This window comes from Parasteatoda tepidariorum, chromosome 4 (assembly GCF_982258835.1).
Source record: "Parasteatoda tepidariorum strain Cologne lab strain chromosome 4, Ptep-v5.0, whole genome shotgun sequence".
Taxonomy (NCBI): Eukaryota; Metazoa; Arthropoda; class Arachnida; order Araneae; family Theridiidae; genus Parasteatoda; species Parasteatoda tepidariorum.
The window spans coordinates 13,663,701-13,689,775 of record NC_141758.1 but is presented as its reverse complement, the minus strand read 5'-3'; the positions used below and the strand labels follow the sequence as shown (position 1 = coordinate 13,689,775).

The window sequence follows — 26,075 nt, the reverse complement described above, 5'->3', positions numbered from 1 at the left end:
CTGCCATACTTGGAAAAGAAATACCACACTACTTAATAAAGATACTTCATTTGAATAAGAAGAGCCATTTTTCAAAAAAATAGAAAATGATTAAGAAATTAATAAAGTTTTTATATATATATATATAAAATTTTGTTTTAAATTTTATCATTTTCATATTTTTTATTTAATTTATTTCATTTTTATCGCTTTTTTTATTATTTAAACTAAATATGTGAATTTTCGGTTCAGCAAATTTGCGACCACTGTCAACTTTTACACTTCCTTTTGTTTGTGAGAGAGAATATATGCAAAATTATGCCACCTAAACGAAACGCTCTTAGTCGATCAAGCCTCCACACGGTTTTTTGTAGGTAGTCCGATCAGACCACTATGAAGGTAAACCAATTGGTGAAAAAATCATTCAATATGAAATCTATTTAAAATTAGAAAGTGGTAGAAAATATATGTCTAGAAATTTGTTAAATTTATGAGTATAATTGGTTTGCTTTATTTACTTGTCAACCACGACAGATTCAATTCTCAAATATATAAGATAAATTTCTCTCAATTACTTGTAAAATAAAATTTGAGTTTATGCGCACAAGGGATTCACTTTTTAAATAATCTGCGCAGACTACTTATAAGAAACCGTGTTGAGGCTTTCTGGTGTAGGAGGTGATGATCAATCACTCAAAAAGAGAACTACCCGTGTTTCAGAAACACTACTCGCAGACCTGCCAACTTTTAATCCCTTCCATTATCATTTTTCCCTGTGGTATTAAAATGGAACTAAAACTTCAATTTTAAGCAAGCAAATACGTTTTATTTGAAAAAAATTAGGTTGCCAAACATGATAGTTACGCATATTAATATATAAGCTTAATTTTTGTATGAATAGTGGCGATCAAAATCATTTAAAAATTAAATTTAAAAAAAAAAAAATAGTATATATTTACTACCACTTTAAATATGAAAATAAAATCTCCCGCTAAATCCGGGAGAGTTGGCAGGTTTTAAACTCGAGCCTGTTCGTTAGAAACATCAGAGCAACGGGAAAGAAAACTGGTAACAAATCTACAACACACTGCTCAAACCCTTTTGTCTGAAACATCGTAATAACGGGAAGCTAGAATGAAAATCAATCAATGCGAGACGCTGCCAATGCTCTAATTTTAATCTTTGTGCATTTCACTATGATCCGACCCAACTATAGTCTTCACTCAAGCGTCATCATCGAAAAGACGAATCAATTATGTATGTTCTGTAGTGCTCTTAAATTTAAAAATGAAACAGCTGGAATTTGCTGTTCTGGAGGAAAAGTGAAACTATCTGATTTAACGTCGGCAACCGAACCATTATCAACGTTGTAGAGCCTTAGAAGTAGAAGAACTCACTCTCTGTTTATACTATCCACTATCTGTTTGAGAAAAAACCAGTGTGAAATGCGTGTGAAACCAGTATCATTTGATCAGTTTTGGAGACCACACACTTGGACCTACTATTATTTTTTCACCGTTGCTCGCTCCCGCTAACATTTGATCAGTACTTGAACCCGCTAAAACTTTATAGTTACCTGAATCTTCTATTGGAGATCGAAATGGGCTAAAGGCGACGTGTTAGAGTATAAGTCTCTTGTCTCCTATGAAAACACTTCGCATGCTTTCACCATTAGCTTGTGGAGAGTCATAGGAGAAGGAAGTACGTTAGTCTCTGTCTTGATTTTCAATTAGATTAAAAACTTAGGAAACTATGTGGAACTGAAAACTTCATTGAACATAGAATTGAAAATTTAAAAAAACATTTTTGACAGTTAAATAAGAAAGGGGATAATATCGTATCACATTCCTGTACAACTGAAAAGAGGTGAGCAGGCTAAAGATATAGAACTGGTCTTGTCGGGAAATCGTGGTAGATTGCGTAATCGTGCGTTGTAATCGCGAATAATTTTATTTGTTTTCAAATCTATCCTCTTTCGTTGAACTATAATTTTATAGGTACTAGTGACCGTTATACTTTGGTTTGTGCTGTCTTTTTATACTCAAACATAAACATTCTATAATTCTTTTCAGATTTTGAAACCAAAAAATTTTTTGATTAGTTCTCGACCTACAATGGTTTTATAGGTATTTTCGAACAACTATTATTACTTCTCAAACCCACTATATTTTTTATCGGCACACAAACCCACTTTTTCTTTTGACTCACCTCAATGAATGCTCATAGAGAATTGATGACCTGGTTTTGGTCGACGGCAAATTATTACAACTATCACTATTAAAGCAATATATGCCACGATGAACTGTGAGACACTGAAATAAAGTGCGCGAGAAAACACGTTTAATTTTCAGATATGCAAAAGCTATAAATGCATTTTTATTCACGCTATTCATAAATGCATATTTATTCAAGCTACAATGAATTAAAAAAAATTATATTCATTTTCTAATGCATTAGACTTTTGACCGGAAATTTGAATATTTTTTCGTCGCTGATTTCAAATTCCCAATTGGTTTAACTCTACAAGATACAGTTTTTATACAATTAAATTATATATTTCTATCCTGAATATTTTTAAATTGAAGATAGAAATGAAGTAGAAATGTTGAGATAGAAATGCAGTACTTTAAATTTTTGAAACTACCGTTTTAGAAAATAAAATATATTTAAAATAAACTTTATTTTTGTTAGAACACATATTTCCTACTTGTATTTTTTTCGTCTTTAAATAAAGGTATCTGTCAGCAATACATTTGGCTGGTGGATACTGAAAATAAAAAAAAAATAATAAACATTTCTGAATATTGTCTAACTCATTGAATTAGTTAGAAAAAGTTAAATTTTTTTTAAAATTTTTGTAAAATTATGATAGTAATTAATGATGAAAAGGGTTTTTTGTGAGTTCAGCAGAATGGTTGATAAGTATTCTTTTTTTTTATCTGAAAATTTCTTCTGTTCTCGCATTGCTCTCGAACAGACTTCAATTAAAAAGTGCTTAAATTATAAACTCAAATATAAATAATTAGGTCTGTCTAAAAGTTTTACTCGCGAAAAAACATGTATCATTTTCAGATATGCAAAAGGCGCATTTATTCACGCTATTACAATGTTTGTTTTTTTTCTGAAGGTTTTTGACCTAAAATTTGGGTACTTTTTCGTCGCAGATTTCAAATTCGCAATCGGTTTCACTCTACAAGATACAGTTTAAATGTAAATTAAGTATACATTTCCATCCAGAATTTTTTAAAATTTAATTTGTGTGCCTACTGAGAGTCCCCACTTCTCTGCTACGTAGAAAGTGGAAGGAGATAATACAATTACGTTTACGTTGAGCTAAATTATGTTAAGTTGTAATGGAAAAAACAATCGATATTACTTTTTTCCATAACAAACAGATATTATTTATTCATAGGTACTATTTATCACGTCGTGTTTCTCCCAAAAAATATGCAGCGACGCCACAGGCAATTAAAATGTAAAAAGTTGTAGAAATTTTATTTATTTATTATTTATTAAATAACACTATGAGATACATTTCAAATTGTTCTTGTTGCAAATTTAAGTAAAATCTTTCTCGGAATCCACTTTCAATAGTAAACTAGAAATAAAAACTACCCCGCTTTCTGCAAAATTCTAATAAATTCGTAGCGAATTGAAGAGTAAAGCATGAAGATTCCTCATGCAGAATGAAGATTCTTCTACATTGTAGAATTACGATAATAAAGCAGACTCTTTAAAAGTGTCCCCATGAGACAAATTACAAAAAAAATAAATAAAAGTAAAAATTTAACTAAAAATAACTTCAATTTTGATATTATTAGAAAGTATTTTTTTTACAGAGCTGAGCAAGTTGGAATTTCAGGTAATCTTAAAAAATATGCTCCCTTACTCCTACTCTTTTATTAAAATTCTCAACTTTAATCGTCATCACTTTTTGCTAGTTTAGTCACCCGTGGCAAACCTGGAAATGCATACTATTTTTTAAAAAAAACCTTTTGTTATAAATAATGATTTATAACGGGCTCATGATTAGCATTCAGTGTATAAAGAGTTTAGTTTTAACTTTATTTTGTTTGTATTTTCTTTTTGTTGGAAAAAATTAGAAACTCTGAATAACATATGAAGTAATGATCAGAATTAGACTTCAGAATCGATCTGAATAATTCAAGGCCCAAAACTTAAATTTGCATTGATTAATTGCACTCATTAATTAGTGCAGCAGACAATATTTTAGGAAATATTATAAGTCATATAACCGCGCATTTTATATTGGGGTCCTTTTTTGTCAAATTCGAATTTTGTCCAATTCCCGTAGTATTGTCAGGAGAGCGATCAAAAGTTTAGTTCTCTTAATTTTAATTTTTGCGTGTTTCGCAATATAGCGACGAATTTTGAAGCTCATCGAAACATTTTACACACAGTTATAAAATTCGTTTATCCAAAGATTATTCTATTCAAAAAGTAGGATTAAAAAATAATTAATAATAGTTTTTGTGAAAACATTTCAAATAATTTAGAATATTAAGGTATATGAATCATTAAATCATTTTACGAAATGTAATTTTAAATAAATAAAAAAATACTGCATCTTTTTACGGGACAAATGTTCAGGTAGAAATGAGGTCATTCAAATTTTAAAATCTACCGTTTCGGAAAATAAAATATTTTTAATATAAAATTTAATTTAGTTAACTAATTTGTCTCATTCATTATCCTAAAGTGTAAATTAAATAAATGTATCTGGCTGGTGGATACTGAATATGATATAAAGGAAAATGGTTAGAAAACGTTTATTTATATTTTTAACCGGTTAACGCCCAGCGTCATATATTTAGGACAGTTCCTTTTTTCAAAGACATTCATTGTGGTGGGAAACTTTTTTCAGCATTTTCATTTATCTGGCTGAATTAAAAGATTCTCAGATACCAGAAAGATTTAGATATTTCTGATTAGATCTAGAATTATAAGGAGAAAGTACTTTTTGATCTATCAAAGACTTTTTGAATGCCCTAACAGTAGAAAAAACAATTAATTTCGATAATACATTATACCACTTTTTCCATAAAACCACTTTTTGTATCATTTAAATTTATAATTCCGGGACGAAACGGGTTGAAGTGATAGTCACTGCTAATAAAAGGGATTTTCTTTTTTTTAGTTCGGAAGATAAGTTGATAAGTATTCTTCTTTTAGATCTGAAAATTTGTTTTCGTATCGCTCTTGAACAGGCTTCTCAACAATTTTAATAAGGTTCAATTATAAACACAAATGTAGATAATTAGGTCTATCTGAATGTTCTGTAACACGTATCATTTTCAGATATGGAAAAAGGTGCATTTATACACGCTATGAAGAATTACAATGTTTTTTTTTCTAAAGGTTGTTGACCTAAGAATTGGATATTTTGTCGTCGCTGATTTCAACTTCGCAATCGGTTTCAGACAACAAGATACAGTTTTTATGTAATTTAATGATATATTTCTATCCAGAATTTTTTAAAATTTAATTTGTGTGCCTACTAAGAGTTCCCACTTCTCTGCTACGTAGAAAGTGGTACGAAGAAGGAGATAATACAATTACGTTTATGATGCTATAAATTGTGTTAGTTTGTAATGGAAAAAAAATAATCGATATTTCTTTTTTCCATAACTAACAGATATTATTAATTGATAGGTACCATTTATCAGGGTGAAGTCGTGTTCCTTACAAAAGATATGCAGCGACGTTACAGGCAACTAAAATGCAAAAAGTGGTAGAAATTTTATTTATTTTTTACTTATTTAATAACACTATCAGATACACTTCAAATTGTTTTTGTTGAAAGGTTTTGTTGAAACGTTAAACGTGTCACCGCGAGGCAACAGTAATAATGTTGCCTTTCTTACGATACTTAATATTTACATTGTGTCAAATTTCGTGTCCTTTCTAGAAATTAATTCTGGGGACCAGGCACGCGCAGCGGCCCCTATCGCATCCATAATGTTTCTTTTTATATTTGTGGTAGAATTTTAAGGTTAGCAGTTTATGTGGCGGCTTTTATTGGGATTCAAGCACCTTGCTTGAGTAAATAATAATGGAAATTATAAGAAGCAGGCTTGCTTTAAACTATGTGTAGCTTTGAATGTAGATTGATGGTCAACGTGGGGAAAAGCTTGCACAAGTTGTCAGTATTGTTGTTGAATCTGATGCAATGAGTAGATCTGTGATTAGTTATTTATTTTGATGATTGTGATATGAGGCGTCGGATGTTAAGTGAGCAGCTATTGGTCTTAATTTTAGATCTTTTTATGGTTTTCATAGTTGAATATCTCATTGAAGTTAACTGCGTTGCCTTTTGTGGCCTTGTCATAGAAATCTACATTTAATTTGTATATATATTCTGATAAGGTCGGAATGTTGAGGTCTTTGTGGATATTTGAATTTCTGATGAATCATTTGTCACGAGTGATTTTTCTAAGTATTTTGTTCTGACATTTGTTGAGTTTTTTCATGAGATGTCCCGATATGGTTGTCCAGACTGGTGAGGCATATGTGGGAATTGGTCTGATCATTGATGTATATAGTAGTTCTCTTAGCTTTAATGAGGTATTCTGATTATAGATGAGTGGTTGTATTATAGTTGTTGCTGCGTTTGCTTCATCTATTATATTTTTGGTATGGTCATTCCAGGTGAGCTTGCTGTTTATTATAAGGCAGAGGTAGTTTGCTTTTTTGTTTATTGGAATATGGATGATGAACAGCTTTGGTTTGCATTGTGGTAATTTTTTCAGTCTTCTTTCTTGCATGATTAGGATTTATGTTTTGCATTTAATGCACCAGTGTTCTATTTCATGAATTTGATCTTGTAGTTTCTATAATACTATTTGGATTTTACGCAAGAACTGGATAAAAGTGGGGTCCATATCAATTTTTAAATCTTTTGTATGTAGTGGTGTGGAAAATAAGTTAAAAGGAATAAAAAAAATAATTGCATTACAGGAACTTAGCTACCACTTGAATAATTTTTTACAAAAAGTTCAGAGTGTTGGAAACCATGCTTATTTAATTTTAACAGTCATGCAAAATTTCAAGTAATATGAAAATATTTTGAGATATTGCATTTATAATGCAGGAAAATAACCGAAAAATCTGTTTCGAGAAATAGTACATAAGAGACCCCATAATCATTATTATAATATCGAATTATATGATTTCTTTTAAATTATCAAAACTTCTGTTCGATTGACAAACAAAATGAAAATGACTTTAGAGAGATAAAAGTTCGTAGTATAGTTTCACATAAGAAAAAATAGAAAAATGATATTTCTGTCAAAATCGGCTTAACACGTTGAATGCCATTAGGTCACCAGTGACCGGCGATGCCAAGATTATTAGAAACACATAATTCGAGTAAATTTTTAATTTTTTTATATTATTATAATTATTAAAATGGTTTGAAGAAATTAATGCAATATAGAACACACTAAAATACTAAAATAGTTTTATTTATATACACAGAGATGCCAACTTGCCCCGGGCAACGAATAAATATTTTCAAGTGGTAGTTTATTTATTGTGATTCTTACTTTACTATATTCAATTTAGTAGATTTTATCCACCACTATTTCTAAACAATTCGTAGGTTTATATTATTCACCACTTTTTCAGAAATGTCATGCTGATGTAATGCGATGTTCAATCTGTGATGTAGATACTTGAAATATGATCCTTGACGATTCCGGTCAGCCCATTTGATGTTCCTGACGAGGAAAAAATTTTGATGTTTTGAGTTATTGATGTTTAATCCTTTTGGTGAGTAGTTCTTAATAATTCTTTCGAAATTATGTCTGGACGTGGCAAAGTTTGAAGCTCGTAGTTTAAAGTAAAGTACAAAAATTAAGTTTAAGTTTATTCAATTCAATTTTTAAAGTACTGCAAAATGAGTCTTCGACGTTGCGGACGTGGTGGAAAGACAAGCACGCCTACCGGGCGTCAAAACCTCAGTGACTCTACGACGGATGAGGAATCCACAGAATTCAAATCACGCAATATGGCTACATATCAAAATCATCCACGTGGCGGAAAATGCCAAACCGAAAAGACTTCACGAGAACCAACGGTAAATGTGGAAAGCATGAGTCCAGGTGAACGAAAGTTATATGAAGAATGGATGGAAATGATAAGGATGACCAACGAAGAAATTGAAACAACAGCGAAAGAGCTCCAGGATTGCTCGCAACTCAAAACTCAACTTATGGAAACTCAAGATGCAGGCCAAAATTTAGAACAGAAAAGCGAAATGACAACCGATACAGAAAATACAGCTAAAAATAATGCAGAGCCTCCTACAAAAAAGCGAAAAAGGAAGAAGAAAAAGCAAAACAAAGCCAAAAATATTGAGGATACACAAATCATGATTACAGAAAGCACCTCTTCTTCACCAATAGATGCCGCCACCTCCTTGCTACTATCTGAAACAATAGTCAACTCCGACATAGCTCCACCCATGGAAGTTCCCAATGAAAAAACAGACACACCCATAACCTCTGCACAAGCACATCCAACCATACATATTAAAGTATTACTCCGTGGACTATCAACAGAATACAAAACAGATGAGATCTCCCATCAACTGGCAAAAACAGGCATTACAACTCATAAAGTCATACAGTTTAAGAGAAAAGTGGGCGAGGCCTATAGGCTCCTCCCACTTTTTCTCATAATTCTTAAAAATACAGTGCAAAATCATCAAATTAACTCCATCACCACTATTCAAAGTATTCCAGTCAGAATAGAGAGATTTAGAGGGGGTCGTGAACCAATTCAATGTTTTAATTGTCAAGCATTCCACCACACTCTAAGATCATGCAACGCTGCCTCAAGATGTGTGAAATGCGCTGGCAATCATCGCTCCCATGAATGCAGAAAGGACAGACACACTCCACCAAAATGTTGCAATTGTAGTGAATCCCACACCGCAAACTACAATGGGTGCATAGCCCGTCCCACTAGGAAGGGCTCTCGTCCGATTTCCACAACAACAGCCGGTATGGCTCGCAGACTTGTCATAATAATAAAAGAACTGCAAGAACTCATAAAGAATGAAGAGGTACTCCAATTACTGCAAAGAATCATTAGAGATAATGCTCCATAATGTCATAGTCATGCCCAATTCCGGACTATTCATTCTGAACTCTTGCATTAAAGTAATATGTAGATTATCAAACTCTTCTTCAATGAAAAAAGTAAAACAGCTCAATTAAATTGCAAACTGTATCCGATAGATGACGACACCAATATTAAACAAAACTTCTGTAAATTTTTCATATATCATGTTATATTTGTTTTACAACTTAAAATTACACAATTCTAACTTTATTCAATGCTAAATTGTCAATCGCATTTGCATATATTCTAATTTTACTCTTAATTTATCACAACTTATGAATGCATCAAATTTAAATTCCATTCAATGCTAAAATATCAATTGTAATTGTTTATATATTAATTTAATTCATATTTTAATCACAACCTATGATTGCATCGAATTTAATACCAATTAATGCTTAAATATCAATTGTGCTTTTTATATTCACGAAAATTTCTGATTATTGCATAAATCATGACTTATATTAAATATCAAATCATGTTTAATTTATCAAGCAAATATGCTTGATCTTCTGTAATGCTACCTAAATGCTGCATAATTCAAAATGTTTTTTAATTCAACTTGTAAATACTTCATGATGAATGGGTTAGGGGCCGCTGCGCGGCCCAGGCACCCAGTTTTAGTTAAATAAAGAGAAGAAAAGAAGAAATGTCATGCTAAACCTTTTAAAAAACTATCAAAATCTGTCTAAAATATGAAAATTTAGTTTGTTTTTATTTACCGGTTTGCTTTTGTTTCAGACGGGAAAGCTATGTACAATTAGCGTAGCATACAACGTGTTAAGGGGTAATAGGGCATGGGTGAAAGCCCTTATATAGAGTTCACAAGCTTTTGCAGGTACAATATCTCCAGTGTGAGCCACTTGCTGAAAAATCGATCTTACAATTCCACCAAATTGAGAGGATGCTGATTTTGGTGTTTTACCCCTTAGTTCAACACGTCCCACAAATTTTCCATGGGGTTCAAGTCCGGAGATTTTGCAGGCCAGTGAAGATGTAATTGAGTGTTCATAAAACCAGTCACATATTCTTCCAATCCCATGAATTTTACTGCTGTCATTTTGAAAAATAAGGGTATCGACAGCATACTCTTCATGAGGATGTTGACTGAAATGTAACACCTGATCATCCAGAATGTTCAAATAAACATGTTGGTTCATGTTAGGGGCCACCCCAGTGAGGGGGGCCAATCAATGATAAAAAAACACCCCCAATCATGACAAATATGTCTCTGACTTGAACCTGACCTTGCAGACAGTCAGGATAAAATACTTCATCTGGTCTTTGGGGCACTCGACGACACGCGGCATTTGAATAAGGGCAAAAACGTGATTCGTCAGACCATATTAGATTCCGCTAGTCAACAACTGTCCACGTTTGGTTACCTCTAGCATACTGAAGTCGCGCAGCGTTATGTGCCTGTGTAAACAATGACCTCTTACGAGGTGTTGGAATAAAAATGTTAATTGCATGAAACTCTTGTCGTAATGTTCTCTCACTAACAGGTTGGAATGGACCTTCATTTTGAAGCAATTCCTGTCGGGTCTGTAAGCGATTTTCATTGACAAGTCGTGAAACACGTTTCCGACCACAATTCTGACGTTGTCTTTCGTGACCACGTGTATTACACCATTGTTTGTAGACACGTTGAACAGTCCGCATCGAAATACCAACAAATCTGGCAACTTCATTCTCTGTATAACCACGAGGCACGCCAAACACTATCGCCCCTTTTAGCCTCTCTGTCACAACCTTACACTTACCCATATTTACGCACAATTTCCGCTTAAAACTACTAGCCTTTGATTACATTCAAGAAGTGTTCACGCAGCTGAGCATGTTGCTTGACCACTACGTTATCTAACGAAACGTAACGATTTATCGATACTTGTGCGCTGGGGTATATATATTTGCAACCACTTATTTGCGATATATATTTGCAACCACTCTCGAACTTTTACTAGATTTTGTATTAAATGCTTCGTTCGTAAACTTGTTTACCTTCATAGTGGTCTAATCGGACTACCTACCAAAAACCATGAGGAGGGTTGCTAATTTTTTGACCGGTGAGATTATATGCATAATGAAATAATTATAATTAATCAATAATTAATTGCTCAGTCGTCAGTATCTCTGTTAGAGTGATGACACCGGAGTCCCTTTTAAAACCACTCGTATTCTGGGTTGCTCATCACACTATGACATTATATTAGATCCATGACAACGACCCATAAATATTACTCGCTAACCATGCATAAATTGTTGCGTTTATCTGTGTATGTTAATTTGTGTGGGTAGTGGGCAAAAATTAAGATTCTTGAGAGGGGTTGAGCTACCCCTTGTCACCAAGGAAGAATGCCCAAACTGTTCAATAGATATACAGAGACTAAATATAAACAATAAATATATTTTCTAGTGGCAACAACGAACTGTATTTATATTATAATAAATAAAGAACTTTGTGCACTCCTAAAAGCATGTAATTTAAACAGATACATACATTAAGTGGCCAAATTATTATGACCACCTTAGCGTTTTATGCAAATGAGTTATTGCGTCACAGCGCTGCCACTAGAGGGCAAGGTAACTATAACACGGGAATGCTGGACAAGTGAGTCATCAGTTATACTGTGTTGCTTACTCAGATATGGGCAAGAAAAGTGATTTAACTGAATTTTCAGCGTGGAATGATTATGGGTGCGAGATGTGTCGGAACAAGTATCGGCAAAACGGCTGCACTTGTGAAGTGTTCTAGAGCAGCAGTTGTTAATGTGTACAAAGAATGGACAATCAAGCAAAAAACCGGGTTTCAACGTCAGACTTGTGGTCGTCACAGGGTACTGAATGCTCGATCAGAGAGAAGGCTGGCCATGGTTATGCAGCGCAACAGGAGAGCAACGGTGCGACAAATTGCAAGTGATCTTAATCAAGGAGCAACTGTGAACATCTCTGATCGGACTGTTCGACGCACATTGCGCCGTATAGGGTATGGAAGCAGACGACCTGTTCGTAAGCCTCTACTGTCTGCTTTAAATAAGCACAGACGTCTCCAATTTGCAAAGGAGCACAAACATTGGACAGTAGATGACTAAAAAAGGGTCATGTGGTCCGAAAAATCACGATTTCAAATGCATCGCGCAGATGGCAGGATGAGAATATGGAGAAAACAGCACGAAAGCATGGACCCCAACTGCATTGCCACGACACTTCAAGCTGGTGGTGCCAGCATTATGGTATGGGGAATGTTCTCTTGGTATTGTATGGGTCCTTTAATTCCTGTACCACAACGCCTTAATGCCCAAGAGTATTTAAGTATCATCGCAGATAAAGTACATCCGTTTATGTCAATGGTGTACTCTGGCGGGGATGGATACTTCCAGCAGGACAACGCTCCTTGTCATAAAGTTGGCATTGTCTTCAGATGGTTAGAAGAGTATGACGGAAAATTTAACTTGCTTCGTTGGCCAGCACAATCCCCAGATCTCAATCCAATTGAGAATTTGTGGGATGAAATTGAACGGGCGCTCAGACAGATGGATCCAGTACCATCAAATTCGCAGCAATTGGCAAGTGCAGTTCAGCGAGCATGATCTGGCATACCTTCTACCACCTACCAACATCTCATAGAATCCATGCCCAGACGAATTAAGGCAGTAATACGCGCAAAAGGTGGCCCAACAGCGTACTGAAGGGGTGGTCATAATAATTTGGCCACTCAGTGTATATTGTCAAATGGATGAACGCTTATGCTCTAAAGCTCTAATATCTTTTGTTATAAAATTTGTTTAATAAAATACTGCTTTAGTTCACATACACAGTAAAAAATTATTCGCAAGAGTCATCAATAGTCTGACGGTTGTCGTAATAGTTTCAAAAGTTGCAGAACAAATAGCTTTAAAAAGGATCGGGCAATCTATATACAGGCCATTGCCAGTTCTGACATTGTAAGATTGACCATAAAAAATACTAAATAAGATGTTGTCGCAATGCCTCACGTGAGCTTTACTAGTTTATTTTCTTCACCGCTATATATGGGGTTTTCAACTGGCCCCGTTTTCCTTCATGAATTGTTCACGAAGCCGAAGAGGGTAAAAAGTGCAGTACTCTCAAGTACACTCACTACTTTCTCAATACTTATACCTACTACTCTCAATACTTTTATTAGTTATACTTAAAATATTTTCAACAAATTATTTTAAGTATAAACTAATAAAAGTGTTGAGAATCATTAGCAAATAATATTTAAATTTGGTTCAAACGAGTGTTGATATAGTATTTGATGTCTTTTTTCAAGTTTAAAAGCAGTTTTATTGCGATAATTTCCTAAATTAAACTAACCAGTTTCAAATAATATCAATTTTTTATTTATTACATTTCTGAAAATAATAGGGTATCTAAACTCCCTTTATTAGTTTTCAATAAATAGAAGTGCATGTAAGAAGTAAAAGTACTAAATTTAAAAAGTACCGAATTACAAGTAAAAATACGTACTTTTTACTTGTACCGGCGATACAAGTAACGAAAGTAAAAGTACTGCCATATATGCATGTAACCAATTCTTTATTGCACTTTTCGGTACTTACGCATTATTCCACATACCATTTATGCCAAATCTGAAAATAAGTTTGGAAATAATTCAAATTTAAATGTTATCTCCTTTTTGCATGCAATAAGTCATATTTGTAATTTATCAATGTCTGTAAAACCAATTAATATATTATAATAAATTTTAAAGCTGCCAAAATGACTTCGGCGTAATGTTGGCGGAAATAGTCGACGGAATAGTCCTTAAGTACTCATTTTTAGAAGAACTTCTCTTTACATATTTAAATTCAAGATTAACATTAGTACTAAAAAGCTAATGAGATTTTTTTATTATTTTTCTTACAAATTTTTATGATTTTATGTAGTGAACTCACTGCGATTTTAACCATAGATAAACCTCATATTAAATATGAAGCAAATTTACCGATTTACATTTACAGCGACTTATATTCATGACTATAAATTATATCCATTTTTTTTTCGTTCATAGAACCTTAAATGATTGACCTTCTTTTGGCGGAATTCCCAGTGTTATAAAAAAAAGTTCATTAGCAGTTGTGAATATACTAACAAAACAAAAGAAAAAAAAAGAGGGAGAAAAAAAAAGAGAAAACTAATTTTATTGAAACTATTTAATGAGCAAAATGTAATATGAGGATTTATTATTAATGTATTATGAGGATTTTAATGGTGCATACTCAAGCGGAAAATGGATTTAAATAAAACTGAATTACGGTTTTCAAAAAAAAAAAAAAAGGTATTACTAATCATTTTGAAACTGTGTAATGTGTAGAATGAAAGATTGAATATTTTCTTGTTTTATGAATAAGCTGAAAATTTTTAAAATAAAGTGAATTATGTTTTTTTTTAAAGAATTATTAATTATTTTGAAACTATCTAATGTGTAGAATGAAATCTTTAATGTTATGAATGTTTTCTTGATGTATGCATAAGCTAAAAACGAATAAAATAAGCTAAGGTATGATTTTTAAAAAATAACTATTATAAACTATGAACAGCTGTCAGATATAATTTCGAAACTTTTATAAGCTTATGAAACTTTTTTAAATCCATAATTTTTTTCATAATTTGTTCGATATACTATTGAACAAAAATTAATTTTAGGTTTTTTTTCAGTCGCATTTTGCTTAAAGAAGTTCATATTAACAAGCGAAATATTGAAAAAAAAATATATGAATTATTGTTTGGATATAAATATTATTATTATCGGTTAAAAATATCCATACTTTTCCTATTTTCATAAAGCTGAAACTTCTATTTTATAAGTCAATTTGGGGTTACATTTGCGTACAGAAAACCACCAAACCTGATAAAAAAAATTTTAAATGAAGAAAGCCATTTTCCTATTAGCGCGAAAAATGCAAAAGATAATTATGTTTATGGCCTAAAAAAATTTTTTTTCGTTCTTTTCGAACTGATAAGAAAAACAAAAAATATTCTTTTTTATAGTTGCCATAAAAATATTTGTCTTGACTGAAGCTTTTGGTCCAAACAGCGATTTGTTTGGATATTTAATAAATTATGGAACATCAAATTATTAAGAAAATAATAGTTAAAAAATTAAAGCACTTTTAAATGTAGTTATAAAATGTACTAAATAATTCCATCATACAACATATTTAATAGATAGATATAAAAAATTTTTGCTTTTAATTATAACTCAATTTTTTTAAAATTTGTCTATATTAATTTGACTTTATCTGTAATGCAAATAAGAACAATGTGTTTTAACTATATATTTTCATTCGATTACTGATGCTATGAGAGCTAAAATAAAATTTCAGAAAACTTATAAAACAAAATTTAATTTTGAAAAACAAATCTTTTGCAATAAATACCTCATTATACAAGTAATCTCAATTTTGAATTTGTTTTTTCGCTTGTGCTGATTTTTCTATAGCACAACAATTAGTCGTTTGTATATATTTCGAAACATAAGAGATCATTCTAAAGTATTTGAAGTCATTCGTATTGATAATATATGCATGAATATGCGATCTAATCTATAATTTCAAACACAGTTTATTTAATTAAATTCATTCTCTCTGGTCTTGTACTTCTATTGTTATTCATAAGATAATTTTATTTGTCACTAATGACAATGAATGTTCTTATCTTTGAATTTGTCAGTTATCTGATATTCATATATGCAATCGTTTCGATTTTCAATGAATTTGAATGCTTCTTTCTTTTTCACTGGAAAGCCGGAGTTGAAGGAACAAAATAAACAGTAAGAATTTAATGTCTTTGTTTTATGTCTATGTTCTTAACGTTTTGTTGAATAGGAGGTGATTTTACAATTCAGCGGCGCTTAACGACCTGCTCCCCATTGAGGAATTTTTTTAAATGAAACTATTCTTGACATTGTTTTAATGCAGGTAACAAATTTTAAAAGAAATATTGTATTATAATTGGGGCCAACAACAACCAAGATTAAAATCTTAATAAATGAGAACTAGTCATTAAATGTCGCTGGATTGACGTCCATATGACGTTTTTCAATATCCAAATGTAATTGTCGAGGTACTTTGCATTCAAATAATGGTTGTTGTTAAATTTACGGTTTGCTTACGTTACATTGAAAGTTCTATCGGCAATAAGGCTCCTATACTATCAGAGCTGACCTATCAAGCAATATAGGAGCAAACAAGTTCGCAAGTTAACGTTATGTTAGTATTAGTTATGTTATTACAGAGATGCCAACTGCTCCGGGCACGCCAAAATAATTTAACATGCGGTAAATAACTACAAAGTAAATTTTGCAAATAGTTGACATTATTCGCTTGCTTTTAAAAATGTAATGCATGTTATAAGTACTGTAAAGTGGTGAATTATATAAGCCTACGCATTGCTTAGAAATAGTGGTGGATTAAAATCTACTAAATCGAACTTATGAAACCAAGAATTACAATTAATAAACTACCACTTGAAAATATTTATTCGCTGTGCTTATGTTAGCTCCAAAAATAAATGTTAAGTCGGCCTGTCTAATTCGGCAATTATATGATTACAGGGTTCCCGTTATCTTTGAAAGGTTTTAGTAATAGTAGTAAATTTAGGCTAGAAGATGTTTCTTATTTTAATATATCACTTTATCGTTAGGTGCTTTGAAAGCTCGGATTTTCGTGCATGTATACTTTCTTTGGGAAACAAATTTTAGTGGTAATTATCTAAAAATTTAAACATCGGTATTTGTTTTATTTTTGTTACCACTTCTTAAAATTTTTAACTTCCACGGGAGCCCTAGTCCAGTTTTAAGCATTATGCATAAAACTTTCCTTTTGTAGTGGAAGTGGTAGTAAAATTTATACTTTCTATTTAATTTTGGATTTACAAATAAAATTTAAAATTAATTTGACTACCACTATAGATAAATAAATGAACATATAAGAGGGAGAGAATCAAAGATTATGATTTTCAAAAAAAATATTAAAAATAATTTAATAACGTTTCTGCAAAGTTCGTTTGTGTTTGAAAAACTTATCGGCAGAAACAGGGAAAAGGCATTTTCAGGGATATTAAACCTTCAAAGAAAATAATACAAAGTATTCGCATCAATAAGAAATGTTTGGAGTAGAGTTATTTTTGCTTTCACTTTAATTTTAACGAATTTAATCCACATTAGTTTTAAATATGCTTGAATTATTTTTAATTCAAACTAGGTATTGAAGCAAACAAAAAAAGCCAAATAATTCTAAAGAATCTATAAAATTCTAAAGAATCTATTATAAAATAGGTCGGATTCCGCTTATTTTTTTCTTACCCAGTTTATAAACCAGGGGTTTTCAACTTACATGTGTCGGGGGCAGCAATTAAAAACACCAGTCAAATGGTGGGCCGCAACTTTAGCAAAATTTTATATAGGTGTGATGTTGCTACATCACACGTGCGTTGTTTTTCTACTCCTCAATAGTTTTTTCAGTTTTCGTTCTTTTAACCGCAATAGCCTTTTACTTCATTTAACTTGTTTGACTCTTTTTTTCGTATCGATTAACCCTACCCTAACTTTAACCTGTGGGGGAAAGTAGTTACAGACCATGTCAACCTTCATCTATGAAAAGGTACCCCAACATAGAGTCGAGTTAACATGTCTTATATACTAGTGAATTGTAGTTGTAATTTTGTAGTGGTAGATACGCTACAGTACTCCCCCACCAGAATTATAGCTGTGATAGAATTCGATGAATGAATGCCACTAGTTGATTCATTGCTGTTTTGTGCGAAGCCGGGAGAGCTGTATTAAGATCACCGTATTTTTTTAGTGCTGAATGTGAGAGGTGTATTAACTTCACGGTCGTAGTCGCTCCTGTGTTGCCGTTAGCAGTCGAGTAATCACAAGTATGCAAGCCGACGTTGTGCGTGATCGAGACGAGACTGAGTAGCAACAGTGCGAGGAGGTGGATAATGTCGCAGTCACAAGTAGCAAGTCACTGTTCAATGTGTATCATCCATCGAAGTGGGCGTTACTGCCAAGGTAAGCGTGTTCATATCACGTCCGAAGGTCACCAATGTGGGGGAAAGTAGTTACAGACCATGTCAACCTTCATCTATGAAAAGGTACCCCAACATAGAGTCGAGTTAACATGTCTTATATACTAGTGAATTGTAGTTGTAATTTTGTAGTGGTAGATACGCTACAAACCGTATATCGTTTTTTATCGCTTTTCCGCGTGCCTTCTTGGCGGGAGTCGAGGAAGCCACCGTGAGAGAGAAGCATCGCTCTCATTTTTATGATAGGTTCAAGGCTCTTGCCTTTCTGCTCAACATTTATCCCTTTTTACAAGAAATAACTATGGAGATTCATTTCATTAAGTCAAAAATTTAACAAAAATAATTTCAAGACACTATCACGTTCCATTAAGATAAAACAATGAAGTTTGACACGTGTTCCTGATGTTCTACTGTCCAAGTGTGCATGCGGCACGACTCAGATAATTTGTTGATGAACTGGAATCCATCTTCATTCAAAATGAAAATTATCCTTTTTGTCTAAGTTGTGAGTTTTTCCCCACGAGATCCCGTATGTGTTAACACCACCTGTCCGGAGCCACCAGCATCTAAGAATTAGTCATGAGAAGAAGAAATAAAGTTCCTTAAAATTTCCTAAAAGAACTCTTAAATGTTTCAAATCCAAGTAGCACCATTAGACCACACGATCCTGGAGATCCTTCTGGAACGAAGGATCAGGTAAATGATTTGAACAACATTTCACTATTACGATCACTCTTTTATGTTTTTATTTATTTCATTCAATATATATAGTTAAAATCATAACGATATAACATATTAATGGTGCCGTATGGTGCTGATTTTTTTGTTTATGAAATGGAAATGCATTTTTTATATTTTATTTAATTGATGATCATTTTATAATGTTTTATGATTGAAATTGCAAATATTATTACACGAGCCAAAAATTACGAAATGGCTGAAAAGATCAATATTTCGATTCAAAATTACAGTGGAGACGAGTCTCCGGAGTGGTTTTTGGAACAGCTCTGTGATCTAAAAAAACTTAATGGCTGGTCAGATGAGATCGCTCTTCTGTTTTTAAAATCTAAATTAACAGGAAATGCTAGACAATACTTCCAAACATCCCCCGAATTCAGAGATGTAAAATTTGATGAAGCAATTATCCTAATTAAGTCTTTCTTTTCAAATGATGATAGCCCCTCTACTAATTTATTAACTCTGAATAATATTCAGTTATTGCCAGGCGAGAGTATCAAAAATTTTGGTCATAGAATAAACACCCTAGTAGCTAAAACTTATAATTCAGTTACGGATCCAAAAGCACTAAACCAAATAAAATCCCTACAACTCATAAATGCTTTGCCTCTGAATTTGAAAGAAAAACTAATGCTTGAAAAGACAGATAACTTTAAAGATTTAATTGATAAAGCCCATAGTATATCAACTGCCCAGCAAACTATTTTACAAGCCGAGGCCCATAATATTTTAAGTTCAGTCCCTGTTAACAAAGATCTAGTACATATACAAAATCAGATAGACTCTCTTAATAATAAAATAAATTTGCTTCAAAACTGCTCATACTGCAATGATTCCCACTCACTGGCAGAGTGTACAAAATTTCGTGATCTAATTAAACATGGAGGCTCTGAAACTGTAAATTTTGCCAGAATGAATAATACATTTAAAGGCAAAAGGATAATTTGTTTTTATTGTAAGAAACCTGGTCATAAGCAAAACATGTGTAGAAAATTTATTAACGACCAAATGCAATCTATGCCCCAACTTTCTTCTTCTCACAATAATTTCAGAGATAGAAATTTTATGCCGAGGCAAAGTTTTCACAATCAAACTAGTTTTTCTAATCTTAATCCCAATGTTAGTCAATTCAATCCTACTCAAAATTTTATACCTCAGAATCATGATAATTATCAACCTAATTTAAATCCTTTTGGACCTCCACAATTTAATCAATATGCCCCAAATTTTAATAATGGTGAAACAACACCAAAATCGTTAAACTAAATGTGAGGAAATATGGTGGTGGACATGTTTCCTCTCAACAATGTATTTCTCTACCAAATAACAAATGTAATGATGATAATATATGTGATAATATGTTGAGTAAGTCTGATAGTCAGACTGTTTATTCAAATGTAAACAAATCAATGCATATCAATAGCAATGATACTGTTATGCATAAAAATGAACTGTTTTCATATGTTTCTAATGATGAACATAATTTAAATATTGCTTACTCAAATAATGCCTTTAATAATAATAATATTCCATTGATTCATGTTAAATTTGGTAACAATGTTGTAAAATGCTTGCTCGATAGTGGTTCCAGTATTTGCTTAATGTCAAAAACAACTTATGATATCATAAAATGTAATACTAAAACTAGAATTCTGTCTTCTAATGTGCAGATTAAGACTATTAATTCCAATTTAAATTTTTTATTTTGTTCAGAAATCTCATTTAAAATTGAGAAAAATAATTTCAAATCTCCATTTTATATATCACACTTTCAACACGATGCTTTTCAAGCAATAATTGGTTATGATTTTTTGAGTAAAAATAATGTAAAAATTTGTCCGTCAGATAATGTTGCTGAATTTCAAAATTTTAAGGTACCTTTAATTTCTAAAGATGTTGTTAATTGTAATAATATTATGCATTTTGAAAGTAATTGTTTTCTTGGTCAGAAAGTAATATTGGAACCCAATGAATCTACTCAAATTAATCTTGTTATTAAGAATGATAATTGTAAACAAGGTGATATTTTTCTGTTTGAACCCCTAATTAAGAAACCTGAAATTGAAATTTTTGCTTCTTTGCACACTTTTGATAGTGCTAATTTTACCACAGTAATTAAAAATAATTCTGATGTCACTTTGCATATAAACAAAAATACTTGTATAGGAAAAATTCAGTTTAACCCTGAATTAGAGGAACATTCTGAACAAAATGTTCAAGAACTTACTGAGGAAAATTTAACTGACTATGTAAATTTAATTACTCCTTCATCTGATATTTTAACATTAAGAAAAGAACAACTTATTGAAAATGATTTTGATCTCTCTCATTTGAATCCTAATAACAAACAAAAATTACTTACTGTTTTAATGTCCCACTCTACTGCTTTTTCTAAATCGGTTAAAACCTTGGGTCATACTGACCATGTCATCCCTAAAATTTCTTTCAGGTCTAATAATCCAATAAAAACACAACCATTTCAAATCCCTTATGCCATACAGGGCCAGGTTAAACAGGAATTGTTGGAATTACAAGAGGCTGGCATAATAAAAAGAAATATAAGCGATTGGAGTTGTCCTCTAATTTTAGTAAAGAAGCGCCCAGACCCTAAAAATCCAAATGCCCCTTTAAAATTTAGACTTGCCATGGACCTTCGCTTACTTAATTCAATCGTTGAGGCATCAACTTATCCTTTACCTCGAATACCTGTTTTAATTAATGAAATTTCACAATATCAGATGTATAGTGTTCTTGACATGCCTCTAGCCTATCATCAAATTTCACTACCTGAAAACCTACAAGACATACTAACATTCACAACACCATTTGGTACGTTTGCCTACAAACGCCTGGTGTTTGGTCTGAAAACAGCAGCTAGTATTTTTCAAGCTTTAATGGACTTAATAATAGATGAATTGAAAAACATAGGTATTGAGGGAATATATTCTTATCAGGATGATGTAATAATAGGTGCTAACTCATTTGATGAGATGTTAGATAAAATTACTGCTGTCTTAAAAATTTTTATTAAGTATAATATGACCTTTTCTCCTCAAAAATGTAACTTTGTCAAAACTGAGGTCAATTATTTGGGTTTTAATTTAAGTCAAAATGTCATTAAACCTATCAATACTAATATAGCAAAAATAACTCAATTTAAGCCCCCTAAAACTTCTCAACATGTCAAAAAGTTTCTTGGTGTTTGTGGTTTTTACCGTCACCTGATTCCCAATTATGCTCAACTCACTAGTGTGCTAATTCAATTAACTCTTAAAAACTCAAAATTTCAGTGGAGAGAAGAGCATCAAAATGCCTTTAATCAATTACAAAATATCTTTTTCTCTGAGCCTTTTGTACATCTTCCCCAATGGGATAAGCAGTTCATCCTTAATACTGATGCCAGTGGTACTGCTATTTCAGGTGTTTTAATGCAAGAATTTGATGGTCAACTTAAACCCATATCTTACTTTAGTAAAGGTTTATCCCAATCAGAACGTAATTATCCCCCCATAAAACTTGAGCTATATGCTATTTATAGATCAGTAATGGCATTTAAACACTATTTGGCATATAAAAAGTTTACTATCCTCACTGATTCCAAACCATTAATTCACTATAAAAAGGTAACATCCCCTGCTGACATTATAACTCGTTGGCTTCTACAGTTGTCAGAATTCACATATGAAGTAAAATATATAGCTGGTCCAAAGAATCAATTAGCCGATTACTTTAGTAGAAGTCAAGACCCTGACCATTACACCCCTGCTCTTAATCCAGTCTCAGAAAATGAGTTAATTTTACCTTTTGTTGATACTAATGTTGATGATCAAATTGTAAATTCTATTCAAAATTCTGACCCTGATAATGAAATTTCTTTAACCACCTTTTATAGTGAACAACAAAAGGATCCAAATATTTTAGAAATTGTTGATATGATTAACTCACCTTCATTAACTAATGCTAAAAAAACTAAAGATTTTATTATTGATTCAGATACTAAGTTATTGATGCATGTTCATAATGATAAAAATTTATCTCAATGTATAGTAGTGCCTCAATGTTTACAAGCCAAGGTACTAAAAATTTCTCACATTACTCATCTTGGTCTGAAAAAGACATATGAACTTTTAACTAATAAATATTTCTGGAAAAATATCTATAGAGACACTAAAAATTTTGTTCTTTCATGTGATGTATGTTTACGTACCAAAAATTATAGTATACCCCAACCGCCTTTTAAATCTTTACCTATTCCTAGGGTACCCAATGAATTCATATCAATTGATATAGTTGGCCCCATTAAAAACTGTGGATATGTATTCACTATTTTGGACCATTTCTCTAAATTTGTAAAATTATATCCATTGAACAGTTTAACAGCTGAGAGTGTCTCTCAACATTTGATTGATTATATTGCCAACAATGGTAGACCTGCTATGGTGTTATCAGATTTAGGAACACAGTTCAACTGTGAAGTTTTTCATTGTGTAAATAAGGCACTTGGTATTCATTTAGCCCATACTACTCCCAAAAATCCAAAATGTAATGGAGCGACTGAAAGAATTAATCAGTCTATTAAAACATCTTTAATTACCTTAAACGAAGCAGGTGTGTCATTTAAAAATTCGATATTAATTCATCAAAATTTGTATAATGGTATTGTGCATCCATCCAGCAATTTTACTCCTAATCTTTTGCATTTTGGACGAGAATTAAGCTTAATTTTTGATACCTTTGACCCTAAAATTCAACCACAGCAATTAGATAAGACCCAATATGTCAAAAATCTTTTAGATGATTTGATAATTATATATAAAGAAACTTATGATAATTTAGAAAAACAACAACAAAAGCAAAATGAGATTCAACTTAAGAAAGCAAAACATAGGATATTTAATGTTAAAGATATTGTGTACTTACATTCTGGAAGTACTTTTAAGCCAAAATTTTTAGGCCCATTTATTATAACTGAAATTCATAATGACATCAATGTCTCAATTAAAAGATTTAATTCCCCATTGCAAGATGCTTTTAAAGTTAATATTAGCCGTTTGAGGACTTGTTTACCAAGACTTCCTCATTTAGTTGTATCAGATCAAAAACCTGCTATAAGCACTGCTCCTTATCATTATTCTTTAAGATCTAGACAAAAGTAATTGGTTCTCTTGACTTAGCTTTACCTGTCAAAATTTTTACTGCCTCATTCTAAGGAGACTATGCTGGCATACTTTCTTTTGATTGAGTAGTTTTTTGTTGGAGAAAATACGATCGGTTTCTCCAGCTGAAGGGCTTTTGTAGTGTTTATTTTATGGTTAAGTTAATGTTCACTAGACCTAATCTTTAGATTATTATGTAATGTAAATTTTAAGTAATTGTACTTTCCTTCAAATTATTGTTCAATTTAGATTTTAAATATTTATACCTTAGAGTTTTCCAAATGTATCAGAATAGTATCATATTTTTGAGTTTTTTCTCATTTCAATTCAGTTTGGTATGTTGAACTTGTGATAATATCTTTTAAATTGTATTTATATATATACTTACAAACTGTTTAAAAATTTAATATATACATGTTTGATTCGAGTAGGCAAACTGTCCACCACCCAACATTTCAAATGTACAATATGTTACTATTATAACTAAATTTTCTCTAACATGATATATGTTATAAAATGTGATAAGCATGATGTGTTGATATGCATGCACATTTTCTTTTTCCTTTTGCATATATGTAAATATGTTATTTGACACACAGCACTCTGTTACTTAAATTTAAAAAAAAGGTAGAATAAGCATATTAGGATAGTGTTTTTGCTTTTGGTTGAATGAATGAATGGTCAAGTAGTTTTATGCAGCTTTCTACAGTTTTGTAACACCACACAAAAAAAAAAAAAAAAAAAAAAAAAAAAAAAAAAAAAAAAAGCTGAAATGTACATGCTTATTTTAGGTAGGTTAAGTAACAGATATTCGTAAATATGGATTTGACAATTAATTTTTGAAAATTAATTTTGGTAATTTTATACTTTAATGTGATAATTTGCATGTGATATGGAACTCAGGTTTTATGTATATCCAAGAACTACACATTCATTTGTGTTTGATATTTTGTTACTATGTTCTGTTTTATCAACAATACTGTCTTTTGTATTTTTTGTTTTGGCAGGTTCAAGAGATGTTGTTGGCTCCTTGCGGTCCTCACCCATTTTAAGTAATTGTTTTTATCATTTTTATCATGCCATGTAAGTTTTTTTCTCTCTTCCTAAGGGGGATAGTGTGATGTTGCTACATCACACGTGCGTTGTTTTTCTACTCCTCAATAGTTTTTTCAGTTTTCGTTCTTTTAACCGCAATAGCCTTTTACTTCATTTAACTTGTTTGACTCTTTTTTTCGTATCGATTAACCCTACCCTAACTTTAACCGTATATCGTTTTTTATCGCTTTTCCGCGTGCCTTCTTGGCGGGAGTCGAGGAAGCCACCGTGAGAGAGAAGCATCGCTCTCATTTTTATGATAGGTTCAAGGCTCTTGCCTTTCTGCTCAACATTTATCCCTTTTTACAAGAAATAACTATGGAGATTCATTAAGTCAAAAATTTAACAAAATAATTTCAAGACACTATCACGTTCCATTAAGATAAAACAATGAAGTTTGACACGTGTTCCTGATGTTCTACTGTCCAAGTGTGCATGCGGCACGACTCAGATAATTTGTTGATGAACTGGAATCCATCTTCATTCAAAATGAAAATTATCCTTTTTGTCTAAGTTGTGAGTTTTTCCCCACGAGATCCCGTATGTGTTAACACCACCTGTCCGGAGCCACCAGCATCTAAGAATTAGTCATGAGAAGAAGAAATAAAGTTCCTTAAAATTTCCTAAAAGAACTCTTAAATGTTTCAAATCCAAGTAGCACCATTAGACCACACGATCCTGGAGATCCTTCTGGAACGAAGGATCAGGTAAATGATTTGAACAACATTTCACTATTACGATCACTCTTTTATGTTTTTATTTATTTCATTCAATATATATAGTTAAAATCATAACGATATAACAATAGGACTCTTTTATGTTTGAAGGAACATCAAGTATAGCTGTCAGATTTTTATCAAAGATTTTTAATATTAAAAAAAATGACAAGCATTGCAAATAATG

General features: G+C 31.9%; 1 protein-coding gene across 1 annotated transcript in view; it reads left to right on the top strand.

The window, feature by feature from the left end:
* Window positions 1–15,841: 15,841 nt before the first annotated feature.
* The window catches only part of LOC107437659 (putative inorganic phosphate cotransporter), a 32,684-nt gene continuing 22,450 nt past the window's right edge, over window positions 15,842–26,075 (top strand). Inside the window, exon 1 of the mRNA XM_087160699.1 lies at window positions 15,842–15,922. Within this exon, the coding sequence (XP_087016825.1) occupies window position 15,922 (1 nt within the window). The 5' untranslated portion in view covers window positions 15,842–15,921. The remainder of the gene's footprint in view (window positions 15,923–26,075) is intronic.